Source organism: Phoxinus phoxinus (assembly GCF_949152265.1).
Source record: "Phoxinus phoxinus genome assembly, chromosome: 13".
Lineage (NCBI taxonomy): Eukaryota > Metazoa > Chordata > Actinopteri > Cypriniformes > Leuciscidae > Phoxinus > Phoxinus phoxinus.
In genome coordinates, this window is record NC_136888.1 from 10,135,689 (window position 1) to 10,149,791 (window position 14,103).

A 14,103-nucleotide genomic window follows, 5' to 3' on the forward strand; every position below is an offset into this window, starting at 1 on the left:
TTTATCTGTACCATTCAAACTTCACCTTTAATAAGTTTTAACTATACATGAACAAATTGTCAGTGTGACACTTAATATTTTTATGAAGAATATTGTCTTACCATTAATGCTGTCAAGTGTCTTATTTCCCACAAAACATAAGTACTCTTCATAAGCATATCAAATTATCTCTAAATTCATTTACAGTTACAATGTGACCGATATGATTAAAAATGGTTCAAAGAATCATAAAAAGGAACAAATTATTAAAAAATGTTAAATATCAAAACATCTAAGAATACTGATGACATCATTTTGTGTAATTGTTTTTTTTACAGATAAAACATTAGATCTCCAGATAATTTTCAAGCATTATCCAGTTGTATGGTTCAATAGCGCCACCTGATTGATTATGTTAGATTATCTGATCTCAGGTCTGTTCGGTCCAGTCGAGTGAGTCTTCTGGTTCCTCTTCCTCCAGTTCCCCCTGTAGGTCCTTCCTCTGAAGCACACTAGAATAACGTCTGGAGGGTTGTGGGCCTGTTCTCAGACCGATCTTCCTCTTGGTGAGGTGGAACTCAGCTTTGACAAAGTTGTAGAACTTGTACTCGTACTCCATGCGCTGATAAAGCACCTGCAGGGCCTCGAGATTAGGAGTCTGTTTGTGGACGGTGCCCGTCATGTTCCCCAGCTTCCTGTATTCTGAACCCAGTAGAGATACATACATTAGTTTTAATAAGTCTACTGTACATTGAAAATACATGCAGTTTTTTAAACTTAAAAGAATATAGCGGACTACACGGCTGATATACACTAATGTGCAAAAGACTTAGGCAGACATTATTAGTATTTTCACCCAAAACAAAATGGTTTTCAGACAGTTATTTATAATCTTTGCTGTAGTGTGTCAGTAGGAAATATAAGCCAAACATTCCTTTTGCCATTAATTGTAATAATCCAGTGAGATTTTTGTATGCACAAGAAGTCTGACAGCAGATGGTATGATCTGATCTCACCATCATCGAGTCCGTCTGTGATTGCATGAAGAAACAGGAAAAAACCGGGACAGACTAAATTCAGAAGAACTGCGACAATGCTTGAAGAAGCCTACTGTAAAAGCAAAGTTACCTAAGAAGTGCAAGTGTACCTCTGACAAAAGCTGTTTTAAACGCAAAGGGTGGTCACACCGAATACTGATTTGATTTAGTTAGTTCATTGATAAATAAAATCTATTTAAGATATTATTTTTGAAAGCATCCTCACTTCACAGCATTTTTACACAAGTGCCTAAAACTTTTCACAGCACTGTAGCTTCCCAGATGGACTCGATGATGGTGAAATCATCTCCGATCTCACGATTGGTCATCTTTCTTCTGGGACAGCCCAAAATCATACGGTGTGTATCGGGCCCAAGGCTGTGGCTGGAAGTCACTTATAGTTCTTGTGTTTCTCTTTCCTTCAGTCACTGTGAAGCTGCTTTGATACAATCTGTATTGTAAAAAGCGCTATATAAATAAAGGTGACTTGACTTCAGTGATTCTGCTTTTTAACAGCAGGTGTTCATCACTAATGTCCAATCTTCAATGGATAAATCACTTCATTATCTCATTAACTCCAACACTGGATTTTGCTGTGATTGGTCTTGGAGGTCTGTATTTAACTACATCTCTGAGATATATCATTACCGGTATATTTTTTAATATTAAGTTTATTATTTATTATAAAAAAATACAACATTTATTTAAATACTTTTTGTATTTCTAAGTAATTTCATGTATTATTTATTTTTATACAATTATATAATTAATATCAAATTATATATAAATTATATTAATTAAAGTAATATATTGTATTAATTCATATGTATTTTTTATTTGTACTTATACATTTCTGATGCTGCCATGCATTAAATAATTACATTAATTAAATGGTGCAAAAAGGTTATTAAAATGGTGGCAATAAAAAAAAAAGGTGACCTGTCAAATCATTATGCAAACGTATATGAAAGGTCTTACCTGGACTTTTGTAGATGTTCAAGACGTCAGAGAAGAAGTGTGGAAGGAGTCTCTCCAGCAGAAGCAACACATCCTGAAGTTCCTCCAACACCCCTACCAGCAGGTAATGATCCAGGACGTTCTGCTTGGCCATTTCCAGCGCCCACGAACCCGGCTCTCTAGGTCATTACAGATTATTGATCAGTTCCAGTGATCACTCATGGGCATCTATTGATTCAGAGTTGATAAAAAAGGCTGGAACCATTAAAAACGAATCACAAAAGATGTACAGTAGCAGTAACGTCTGGATATAAATGTCACCTGCACTGAGGATGCTGCCCACAGAAATATGGGATAATGTAGAAGAGCCGGGGATTGGAGCATTCTGGGTAGCTTTCCAAGATGCATGTGCTGATGTCCTTTGGTCCAGAAGAACATTGACATTTATGCATTTAACAGACACTTTTAGTCAAAGCAACTTACAAAAGAAGAACAAAAGCAATCTGTCAAAGAGCCAACAGAAACATTTCAGTCAGTTACATCAGTGCTGTTAAACGGATTTAGTTGTCGATCTGGAACTGAAGCTCTGAGAACAGTCGTTTGTTTATATATTCATCCACAAGGGGTCTGAACTATGGGGTCATTCATCTAAGTCTCCAACCAAAGACCCACGCCTGGCTATTTCCTGCTGCTATGCAAACAGATCCAGAACATTCCAGGGAAAGTTGCAGAAAATGAACAAATGAAAATGACTATTTGAACAGAAATCATGGATACCGTATGTAATGAATATGATTGCATTGGTATCTTTAGAGAAACTGTAAAAGTCTAGTTGTGTTTCCCACGGTGATGTCATACTGCATGTACATACGCTGCCTGTAAACGATTACCACACGTCACACTAATGAGTGACAGGAAAACCAGCACCACCTCACACTAAATATAGACTGAGTAAACCATGTTCATAAACGCTGCCTGCTGAGTTGTGAAGGAGGCATTCATGTGTATCACACAGAGCTACAGACTTCATTTATGACAGTAATAGTTCATTCAATGCTCATTCACTCAGTTCTGTTTCTCCAACTACTACACGTTTGTTTTTCAAGCTCTTACTAAGTATCTTTCGTCGTCTTTCATCGCAGGGGTTCGTACGACGTGATTCTCTTCTCCTCTCCAGTCGCCGAACCGCCGGAAGAAATAATTGGATAAGAATCGGTTGATCGGATCTCTGATGATGTTGATGTGTGCGGGCTCATCCGTCCTAAACCTGATTACAGTAGAGAGAGGAATCATATTCAAATATCCATAGTTTTATCTCTGTTAATTAAGGCCCGTTCACACCAAGGAGGATAACAATAAAGATGTACTTTTACAAATCGTTCTAGATTTTAAAAAATAGCAGAGTCCACGTCGCAACTATAATGATAATGACACAGAGGAACGATATTGTTGGAATCACTTTTTAGAAAGACATCGACAGCCAATCAGAATCCATCCTGTTCTAAAGAGGTCTAAACGACAAAAACTGCAGCGCACGCTGCGTTGGTGTAGATGCCAATATAGTTATCGTTATAGTTTTCCTTCGTGGTGTGAACGGGCCTTTACACAGCTTTCTGAAATAGTCAGATATTTCCTAATATTCGCCGAGGTCTTATGCACCCACGGAAAAACACAGGATGTTCTCCATTTGAATTATCCAATCAAAAAACTGATTGAGATTCGGGAACTACTCTGATTGGTGGATCTCACATCAGTCTCCTGCGGGTCGTAAATACACAATTCTACCATAATAGCATTACAATGTTAGCCTGGCTAACGCCAGACCCAATTCTCGTTGAGACTTGGGTCTGGGAACCACATGTACATTTTCTCGTATTTGAGGCGTGGTTTACGAATGCCCGGCGCCGTTTATTGGGTGCTAAGAATGTCTATCAAATGCGCCTGGACGTAGCTCATAGCCAATCGTTTCCATTATACCAGACGACGTATGTAGAGCGACAGAAATTAGACAAGGAAGAAGACGATGGGTAAGATATTTTTATATACTTAGAACAATATCTAAGGCTGCATCAAAATGTAGCTTCGCGTCTGCTGCCATGTTGAATCCATAGATATAAACAAACTGCTTAGTTGTGTCGCATAGATGTCGTCATCGTCTTGCTGCTCCCTCCCCGTTCTGTGATTGGTTCCCTAGATGAGGCGAAAATCTGGTCCATGGTATCCAGACTGCCTTTCAGCGTTAATAAAATCGCGCTGCGCAACGGCAGTATGGGGAAACCCAGGCTATTACAATGTAACAACCTGACACAAAAGCTTGTGCTTCCTGTTTTTCTGGCACAATGATAAATTGGATTTTACGCGATTAACTCCGAAATCATGGCTCACGGCCAAAGGAGTATACTTTGAAAGGCTCACATGCTCAACTATGAAGAAACACTTTATAAAGAAACACTACGCGCTTACAGTATAGACTGAACACGTAATAGGCATAACGTCACCATTTTCATAAATTAGCATTTTTGTAGTTTACACAGAGAAGATAACAGTATCATAATAGTATTGGTGATAACTGCAATAATAATGCAATAAGTGTAGCGTTTATAATTTTGTTCAGTGTAATTAAACTTGACTTGCCTAGTGATGTCTAGTTTGCAACAAAAAAAATAAAAATATTTTGAACTAGTTCACCAAATTGAATCAAATCAGCACAGATCTACAAGGTACTCAATGAAAACTCACTTTCGGACATGCCTGACAGTCACTTTGACTCAAAATGAGCCAATATCCCAGAGTATATGATCCCATGATGCTGATTTTTGCCAACACATTCAGCGCTCCAGTTAGTCCAACGGTCCACTGAACTCAGAACAGTCTTTTAGCTATTTCCGACATGCTGAGAACTGTCTTCCGACGATTTCATAAAGGGGCAAAATGTATGTTTCTGATGTATTTTGCTGTAAAGCATAAAGTATAACAAATCAAACGTATTGGAAATATAACTGATCCGGTGGCAGTAGTTCTCACTGATAGCAATTCTCTGACGAGTCAAGAGTCGGTTAACGGTTACAACAGTTCTCGAGTAACCAGTACACTGAAGTGTAGTGATGGGGAGTCGACCTAAAAAAAAAAAATTCAGTTCACCCAAAAATTCAAATTGTCATCATTTACTCACCCTCAAGTTGTCACCCTATGAGTTTCATTCTTCTGTTGAACACAAAAGAAAATATTTTAAAGAATGTACAGTTGACGGTAGCCATTGATTTCCATAGTAGGAAAAAAAAATACTATTGAAGTCAACTTTCGGGTTATCAACATTATTCAAAATATCTTCTTTTCTGCTCAACAGAAGAAAGGTAATTAAACAATATTACTGATCTGACTGTACTGGCACTGTTGTATGGGAACTGAACTGAGTTGGACGACACATTTTTTTGCAGAACTGTTTTATAGATGAAATTAACTAATTTAATAATTGATGATCTTTACAACAAAACTGAATCAACACTGAACTGACTTCAGCTAAACACCAGCCTGTTATCACTGTAAAGCTGCATTGAAACAATCTGTATTGTATAAAGCGGTATGTAAATAAAGGTGACTTGACTTGACTTGTAATAATGATGGCAATCATGTAATGGAGCAAATAAAGTTGACTCTACAGTGCGAGTCAGGAATCGGAGTAGACTGCGGAAAATGCAGAATCGGACACCCCTACTGAACTGAGGAAAAGGTGATTCTTAAAACTATTTTTTTTCCCCAATTTAAATAAATGTATGTATTCTCTTTATACTCACAAGTGCAACTCCTTAATTTTTTGTTTCAGTGTTTCAGGTCTTATGCGTTATGCGAACGAGAATGGCCCAATCTTGAGTCTTGTTTATCAACTGTCGTGAAAATGACCTCAGATGACTTTAGTGTTAATATTACCACAATATTGTTGCAGATTCAGACTGATTGTTTAGTACGTTGTATTTTTGTCTTAGCGGAAGCTTTAGGATAATATACAGGTAAAATTCAAACCAATATTGTCTTAAAGGGGATACTTCACCCAAAAATGAAAATTCTGTCATCATTTACTCACCCTAGAGTTATTAAGTTGAATAGATATTTCGAAGAATGTTGGTAACCAGACAGTTGATGGACCCCATTGGCTTCCATAGTACTTTCTTTCCTACTATTGAAGTTTGGTGACCCATATTCTTCAAAATATCTTATTTTGTGTTCAGCAGAAGAAAGAAATTCATACAGGTTTGGAACAACATGAGGGTGAGTAAATGATGACAGAATTTTCATTTTCAACTACATTGATAAGTAGTCGTAAGTGAGCTAATGCAGGTACAGTCATTTCACCAAAGTTAATAATGACTGCACTGTACATTACCTTATATAAAAGAAGCATCAATTTACCTAAATAATAATAAATAATAATAAAAGGAATACCTGCTAAAGTTGAGAAAATGCACATGTCGGGTGTAAAGAAATGGCTGAGGAGTTGTGCTGATGTTTCTAATTAGATTTTCCTACATGGGAATGAAAGGAGAACAGTTAAAATTAACCATTGATGGTTCAATGGTGTCTGAAATACACTGGAATAATAATGATGAAATAATGAAATGGCAACTAATGTAACATGCAGAAAAAAAGAAACATTCACATTTTTAGGTATCAACTTCACTGGCCAATCAGACACAATTAGCTAGTCATCTCTTCATCATTTGCAGCATTGTATTTATTTACCTGTTCTCGTTTGGTGAGTCTGGTCTTGTTGTGAATATCAGAGGAGATGAGAGTGAACTGATGTCTGTCCGCCAACATGCGCAGCAACAAAACTATAGTGCGACTTCCACACTTACCAACCCTGTTATACACAACCTGACTTGGGAAAGGTAAAGCCTGCAACAGAGAAAAAAACTCTCGCTTCAGAACAATCTTGCATTATTGTGAAATGAAAATGGATTTGCCACAATTGTGTAAGATATTAAGATAGTAACAAATGAGATTCAAGCACTCAAATCTTGTAGTATATGACATGCAGTGCTCTTACTCTGGGTGCTAAAGGTCCATGGCCACCAGAAAATCTCCCTAAAAAGTTAAAAATAATAATCAAAAATGTATCTGTGCATATATTTGTGCATGCTGAACATTACAAATAGCTGTGTGATACATATGTGTCCAAATGTTCAGTCCACCCGATAATCATAACTGATAATCTCACATTTCTTAAGTTAAATGTGTATAATATTTGTACAGTTTAAAACTTGCATGGTGCAATGGAAGTGATATCTTTTAAATGGGTATTTTTGCTTTGGGAATCCACAGGTTATTCCACCCTTCAATCCAGCTGTCAGTTTTGGTGACTGCTGTCATTGTAGGACGAGTGAATGAGGAGTCCCGCACAATGAAAGGCCTCATATCACCCAGTTAACATGCCTGACTCCTGTGGAATTCACTGTGGGTCTCACGAGCCAAGAACAACACTGTGAGTTTATGGACTCATAGTTGAGACAGGAAACTTTGACAGTCTGCTCTTTATGAACCTTGACTGATGCCATTGATCTGAACCATTAGGAACATTCAATTAGTTACAAATGTCATGAAACTGTTTATATTCATATTTCAGTGGAAGCAACAACTGAACTGTTACTGTTAGAGCCTAATGCTTATTATATAATAAAAGTTCTTTAAAAAAGATGTCATCGGTTTTAGAAGTTTTTCTGATGAGGGTATTTATGAGGTTTTGAGTCAAAATTCAATTACACTAAGCTTGTTTACCGTTTTATTTGTTAAAACACTGACAGTAGTTCAAATCTTTAAACTAGGATATTTAAATTCTAATCTCACTTATAACTCTTGAATAAACAAGTGAACAAAACAATAAATGAATATTAGTGCATTCAATTAGCTATTAACTCAGGACAAGAGTAATTTTCTTAGAGTAAATCTCAGGTTGGGGAAAGCTGTCTCGTGTGTTACTGTCGGCTATTGCCCTAATAAGTCTTCTTCATTGAGACAACTAACCCCATGCCTTCTGATATGTTTGAGGTCTTACCTATATAATATCCCACATCCAGCAGGATTTTTGGTGCTCCTCCGTTGAACTGATATAACACAGACCCCAGACAGAATATGAGGAGAGCGGTCAGACAGAAGCTCAAATCCCGGCGCGAGACTCGGAGCAGAACCACCGCGAGCCAGTTCTCCTTCCGGCTCCTCGCGCGCATGTAACCGGTCAAGAGTTTATGAGAGGGAGGATTTCGAAAAGTCATCATATTATTATGATGGAAATCCAGAGAAAATTTTACTCATCCATCTGATGATCTGTATCAACACACCGATATCATTTCGGTCTGAATATACTCCATACATGTGCTCAGGTCAGATTTTCTCTGTAAACCTATCATGATGTTGTGGCGGTGTTTTACCTGCAGGTGTGTGTCCCACTGTGACTGGACCCTCATTCGAGACAGGGTTAGTTTAGCTGCAGGTCGGGGCGTGCCGAGTGGAGGAGTCCCAGAAGGTGAATTGCTACAACAAAAATAATTAACCCGGTGGTTGGGATCCCCTAACCCGGTGGTTCTCAAACGTTTGTGGCCACGCGCCTTTTAAACATAAAAAAAGAAAATCTGGCTATCCCCCTCCCAACCACTTCTGACTACCAAATAAGTTCGCAAAATGTATACCGGTATATAAAAAGAATTAAAAATGTGCAATGAATAACACCTGAAATAGTTTTCCTTTGTAATGCCTTCATTGGAAAAATATAACAGTAAGAGAGACTCATAGACCAGAACAACATTTTTTATTAAAAAAAAAAAAAAAAAAAAAGTGTGCTCCCCACACGAACCAATCTCCTCAAAAAATCTAACCTTCAAATCACAGAAAACTTCCTGAATTTTTACATTTTCATTAGGATTTATAAGCTGTTTTCCTCATGGGGAGAAAAACCAATGTCCCCACAAGGTAAACGAATTCTGCGCATGGTGACTCTAATGTTTGCCATGCGCTCAGTGAACACAAACACAAAGTCAGTCGTTTTGTTTCATTACTGAATAATACTATATTGTGTCCTCTAGTGCCACGGACTTGACTGTACTCGAAAAAGTATAAAAATGTCTAAGTCAGTCTACAAATTCACTCGAGTGCGACAAGTTTGAGTTTGAGTACCCCCAACTCTATTTACATAGCCTACTATATTACACAACTTACATTTCCAACAGGTCTATGCCAATTCTTAGAAGTTGATGTAAAATCAAGTGCATAAATGCTGCATATATATATGCATGTATATATATAACGAATCAAAGTTTTTAACGAATCAAAAGCTTTATTAGTTTTTAAACACATCTCTGAAAATACATTTACAAATATTCAGTTCATTCACACCAACTTGCATTAGCCCATAACAGAACAGAACCCTTCTTTACCCCGTAACAGAACGTAATTGATTAAAATATGTAGCCTATGTAAATTTTTACAAGCAAAAATCACCAAATAAGTCCTATATTACAGCAGGAAATAAATATGTTTCGAAATCAATATGAACATTACTCAAAATATAAGACAATGCAGTTTACAGGGAACATGCTTTTTTTAGTTTGGGCAGATAACAAAATAGTATAAAAACTGCTTCTATTAAAATAAAACATTAACATAATGATGATCTATCCAAAACAAATGACAGCAAAAGTAGGTTTCACTCAGATGAACTATTATATACATTTTCAAAGGCAACATCTATGGTTTCCACAAACTCCTAAAGAGTTGTTTAAAATTTGGTACTGGTGCCTTTTGATCATAACAGATTCAATTTGACTCAAAACAAATCATTCTTCAGTGATCACTAGTGGAGGTTTCAAATGACACCACAAATAAATGTCAGACTACTTCAGTTTCTACTGTGCTGTCTCAAGCCTAAAAGGACCGGTAAAGAGACATTTTAATTAGAAAAAAAAAAACTTTCAGGTAAACCAAAAGCATGTCAAATTCCACGGAGAGTCAATGATTCATGATCTTTAAACTTCAGGAGTCAGCTGGATTAATAATCGATCCGCTGGTGTTATCCTAAGCTTCTCCCATGGTTCAGGAATCAGTACGATGTTGTCCAGAAGTGCTCAAGGGATCACACATATCTCTGACAATCCTCTCAACGGGATCTGTGACATACGAAAGAAAGTCAAAGTCAGAATCTGTAACGGACCCTTTTCACAGACAGTGCTGAAGCGTTTACACAGTTATCACAAATCTAGTAAAGGTTTCCATATTTTCATTTATAACACTAAACTTTGGTGTTATATTACCAAATGAACATGACTGCAAGGGTGTTTCTAATACAATGGCTGAGGGAGTGACGGCAAATTTCAATATTTCTCTCAATATTTTTCCCTCTTGGAGAGCCATGGAAACACTATCATGGATTTTTCCTTTTGCTATTAGTGCAAAAAATGACATTTGCTGATGTCTCCCGTTCACCACTCTAAAAGTTTACTATGACGATTTCCGCTTCGGAGAACCCCAGAAATGTGAAAAGGGTCCGTTGACACCCAACATGCTGTATGGCGTCGGGACGGGACACTCACTGCTGTACGATGCTGCTTTAGAAGTCGTCGGACTCTTGCCTGATCAATCAGAATGGCAATGTCACCCAAAGGTTTGTCCAGATCTTCAGAATATCTCTGGATCAGAGAGAAAGGCACTCCGTAACGGCCATGCTGAAAGAAAGACAAGAGAGATCAATAAACTATAGTAATGTGTATGCGCAGATCGCACATGCGCACAGAATTTGTTTTGCACTAATCAGTTATTCCACAAGGTGGCAACACTAGCCAAGGCCATTGTGTCACAATAGAAACTAAATAGATGGAACAGCAACAAAATACAGAAGACTGCCACGACAACAGACGCCTACATTGACAAGCCCTTAACAAGATTATGAGATAGCTACAACTTTAGTCAAAGAAAAGTCCCTGTTTTGAACTGAGCTTGGTGACGTGAGCAACGTGTCTGACAGTTGTAAGTCTTCTAGTAGCTGTGCCGAGAGAAATCTGAATCATTCCCTTCCGAATCTCGCAGAGACAGAGAGCGTGAGTATTAACTGTCCATGAGCTAGTTTTTCAACTTTATCACTCTCTATGGGCTTCTCTCTTGACTTTATGCCTCCACGTCCCCCCGATTGCTTGCGAGCTTCTCCGCCTGTCTATACGGTAATTTCTCGAATGTGCGACAGAGAGTCGAGTGGTTATGGCGCAATCGTTAGCCTATTTTTACAAAAACTGCTTCTACAGGGCCATTACTTAAGGTACAAGGTAATGGAGCCTTATATACATTGTCGTGTTTCTTTAGAAATAAATAATGGACAAATGGAGTCTTTAAAAGCCTCAGATGTAAAGTTATTCGCTGTCAAAGTGACGCCAAAATGAATGGTAGTCAATGGAATGCTAACAGCAGGTGATGGCTTGTTAGCCAATGGCGGCGCCCGGGGAAGCTTCAGTTTCAGGCGGATGGATTACCCCCTTGAGTAATATGAGTGAACCTTCTTTCTATATCTATAGTCTTTGCTTTAGTTTAAAAGAATACAAATATCATTTTTTTATCGACAAAAAAAATCATCGGAGAATCGAAAAATTCAAAATGCATTACTTTTCAGTCTAAATTACCGAAAAACACCAGAGGGTTCTCCGCAAAGACATCATCTGTAATATATAACATTAATCAAGTCAGAAATTAAAACGATACCTTGTCAGAATATGGCTCATCTGTGAGGTTGATGCCATCAGAGCATAACTTTTCCTCCACTAAACTCTCCAGGTTGGCCATTTTCCCAGAATTAACTTTCTTGGCCGGTCTGTAAATGAGTGACTTGGAGTTCCTGGTAAGTTCCTGGCCAGAGTTCGTCTTAGATGATGTGCTTGTTGAAACCTCATTCCTCCCGACGCCAGTGTCCCTGCTCTTCAATGACGGCAGTGGAAGAGGTTTTGGGGGAATTGGTGGTTTCATGCGCTGTGTGCTCGGAGGACGATCATCTACAGGAACCTCTTCATACTCCACCACTGAAACGCTCGAGGACGGCTGAGCTCCATATACAATCTCTTCAGACTCAACATTGTCCTGTACTTGACTTGAGTTCTCCTCAGTACTTCTTCTGTGCAGATGAAGTTCCTCTACTGAGAAGTATCGCTTCAACAGCTCAGTTTGAGTAGACTGATGATCCAGGGCGCCGCAACTGCGACTCAGGTGTTTTCCTCTGAGGATGTAGTGGTTCCTTCCCAGATGAAGATCCTGCATGGAGTCGACCTGCAGTGGAAGTGGACGGTCTGGACTGGTTTTTGGGCTCAACCTGCTGGAATGGCAGAGGGGTGGGACGGGAAACTCAGGGGAGGAGAGATGGCTGGACTCAAAGCCTGATGAGGACCTGCTTAAATGAGACGTCTTTTTGCCCTTTCCTACAAGAAGATTCACGTGAAGAAGATGTGATTCAACATGACAACAACACACAGTTAAAATAAGTCATTCGAGTTCGAAACAACACAACAGGAACTTTTTTTTTTTTTTTATCATACACTACCATTCAAAAGTTTAGGGAAAGTACAGTTAAAAATAATAATATTAATTAATACCGGTACTTTTATTCAGCAAGGATGCATTAAATTGATCAAAAGTTACAGTTAAGATTTATAATGTTACAAAATATGTATTTTTCAAATATGCTGTTCTTTTTAACTTTCAATTCATTCAGAAAAAAAAAACTGTTTTCAACATTGATAACAATGAGAAATGTTTCTTGAGCAGCATATTGGAATGATTTCTGAAGAATCATGTGACACTAAAGACTGGAGTAATGATGCTGGAAATTCAGCTTGGCATCACAGGAATACATTACACTTTAAAATATATTTCAATAGAAAATGTGTATTAATATTTCACAATATTACTCTATTTTTGATCAAATAAATGCAGTCTTGGTGCGCATAAGAGACTTCTTTAAAAAACATTAAACAAATCTTTTAAAGAGCAGCATTTTTACTTGAAGATCCGACAGATCTGCTGACGGAAAAGATCATGCAGAGAGAAACTGAGTTGTTGTGCATATAGAGATGAAATATATAGTTTAAGAGTGAACAGAATGTACTGGATGGAAAAGGAAAGGAGCAGACAGGAATAAGCAGGCGATTCAGATGAAGAGATCATAGAGTATTTTATTCCATAGCTTCTGTATAATGACATTGACTGACACCTCTCATTCGGTCAGTGACACACACACACACCTCTCCTTCGGTCAGCCACACACACGCATGCACGCACACACGCACGCACACACACACAGCTCAGAGTCTCAGTCGGATCCATGTACGCTTTTTTTTTAGCCACAGTTGCAAAAGAACATGTAAGACATTTTGTGGATGAATCTTACAAAATCTTCAGAACATTTCCGGGTCATATGTAATCCCAAAATCAAAGAAATAAATAAAAAGTTACATTTTGCTTAACAAAAACGATCACTCCATTATGAACTTGCACTGTGAGATTGTCATTACTAAACACACCCTCAAACTGTACAAAAAATATCAATATTAATGTAATGCAAAAATAATGAACTAATTAATAATCTAATATTATTATATCCGATTAAACCTACTATTAATATAATCCATAATATGACAATATTATTAATAATTTTAGTCAATTTAAATTAATATTTTTATTGAATTCCTATTATTTTTTATGTTAGTATTAAATAATATTATAAAAATGAGTATTAATGCATTAAAGTATTAACACGGTTGTAGTGTACTGCTTTAAATGAGCTAATAAAAAATTAAAAAACAGTGTATTATAATAATGACAAGTACCACTAAAAATAATAGTTATCACAAAAACTGTAATGAGAATTTTCCTTTTAAATAGTCATTTAGCATTTATGTAAACATAAATCTGAGGGGAAAATGTGTTTAATATATACGAGAAACGAAAAATTGGCTTAAAACAGGCGTTTTCTTTTTTAAGTTTGTATTTCTCCAAGTTGATTTTGGGGTGAAATGTGACCGGGACATGTTTTCCTGAGCGTCACTCTTTATTTAAGACTGAAAATCTCAAGACATGTTGATGTCATCGCAGCTATGATTGTATCTCTCGT

At 37.4% G+C, this 14,103-nt stretch overlaps 2 protein-coding genes across 6 annotated transcripts in view; both read right to left on the reverse strand.

Moving 5' to 3' along the window:
- Nucleotides 1–4: 4 nt before the first annotated feature.
- Nucleotides 5–8,548, reverse strand: LOC307009794 (uronyl 2-sulfotransferase). Its single transcript, XM_079633881.1, has 8 exons — nt 8,023–8,548; nt 7,018–7,055; nt 6,711–6,866; nt 6,414–6,493; nt 3,087–3,240; nt 2,295–2,392; nt 1,995–2,152; nt 5–681 (listed from the first exon to the last, which is right to left on the reverse strand). The coding sequence occupies exons 1-8, from the start codon at nt 8,240–8,242 to the stop codon at nt 410–412; spliced, it is 1,176 nt and encodes a 391-aa protein (XP_079490007.1). The 5' UTR covers nt 8,243–8,548; the 3' UTR covers nt 5–409.
- Nucleotides 8,549–9,282: 734 nt separating this feature from the next.
- sash1b (SAM and SH3 domain containing 1b) overlaps nt 9,283–14,103 on the reverse strand; it is a 105,943-nt gene continuing 101,122 nt past the window's right edge. For all 5 annotated transcript variants that reach the window (XM_079633667.1, XM_079633668.1, XM_079633670.1 and 2 more), the window contains 3 exons: nt 11,706–12,412; nt 10,550–10,681; nt 9,283–10,126 (listed from right to left, as the gene is read on the reverse strand). In XM_079633667.1, coding sequence (XP_079489793.1) covers nt 10,085–10,126; nt 10,550–10,681; nt 11,706–12,412 — 881 coding nt within the window. In that variant the 3' untranslated portion in view covers nt 9,283–10,084. The remainder of the gene's footprint in view (nt 10,127–10,549; nt 10,682–11,705; nt 12,413–14,103) is intronic.

Excerpts from the sequence above, each read along its gene's own strand:
- LOC307009794 (XM_079633881.1), bottom strand. The coding sequence starts at position 8,242 with ATGATGACTTTTCGAAATCCTCCCTCTCATAAACTCTTGACCGGTTAC. Across the intron at positions 6,867-7,017 it reads ATGGACCTTTAGCACCCAGA|GCTTTACCTTTCCCAAGTCA; the intron begins GTAAGAGCACTG and ends TCTCTGTTGCAG. Across the intron at positions 2,393-3,086 it reads AAGACGACGAAAGATACTTA|GACATCAGCACATGCATCTT; the intron begins GTAAGAGCTTGA and ends TCTGGACCAAAG.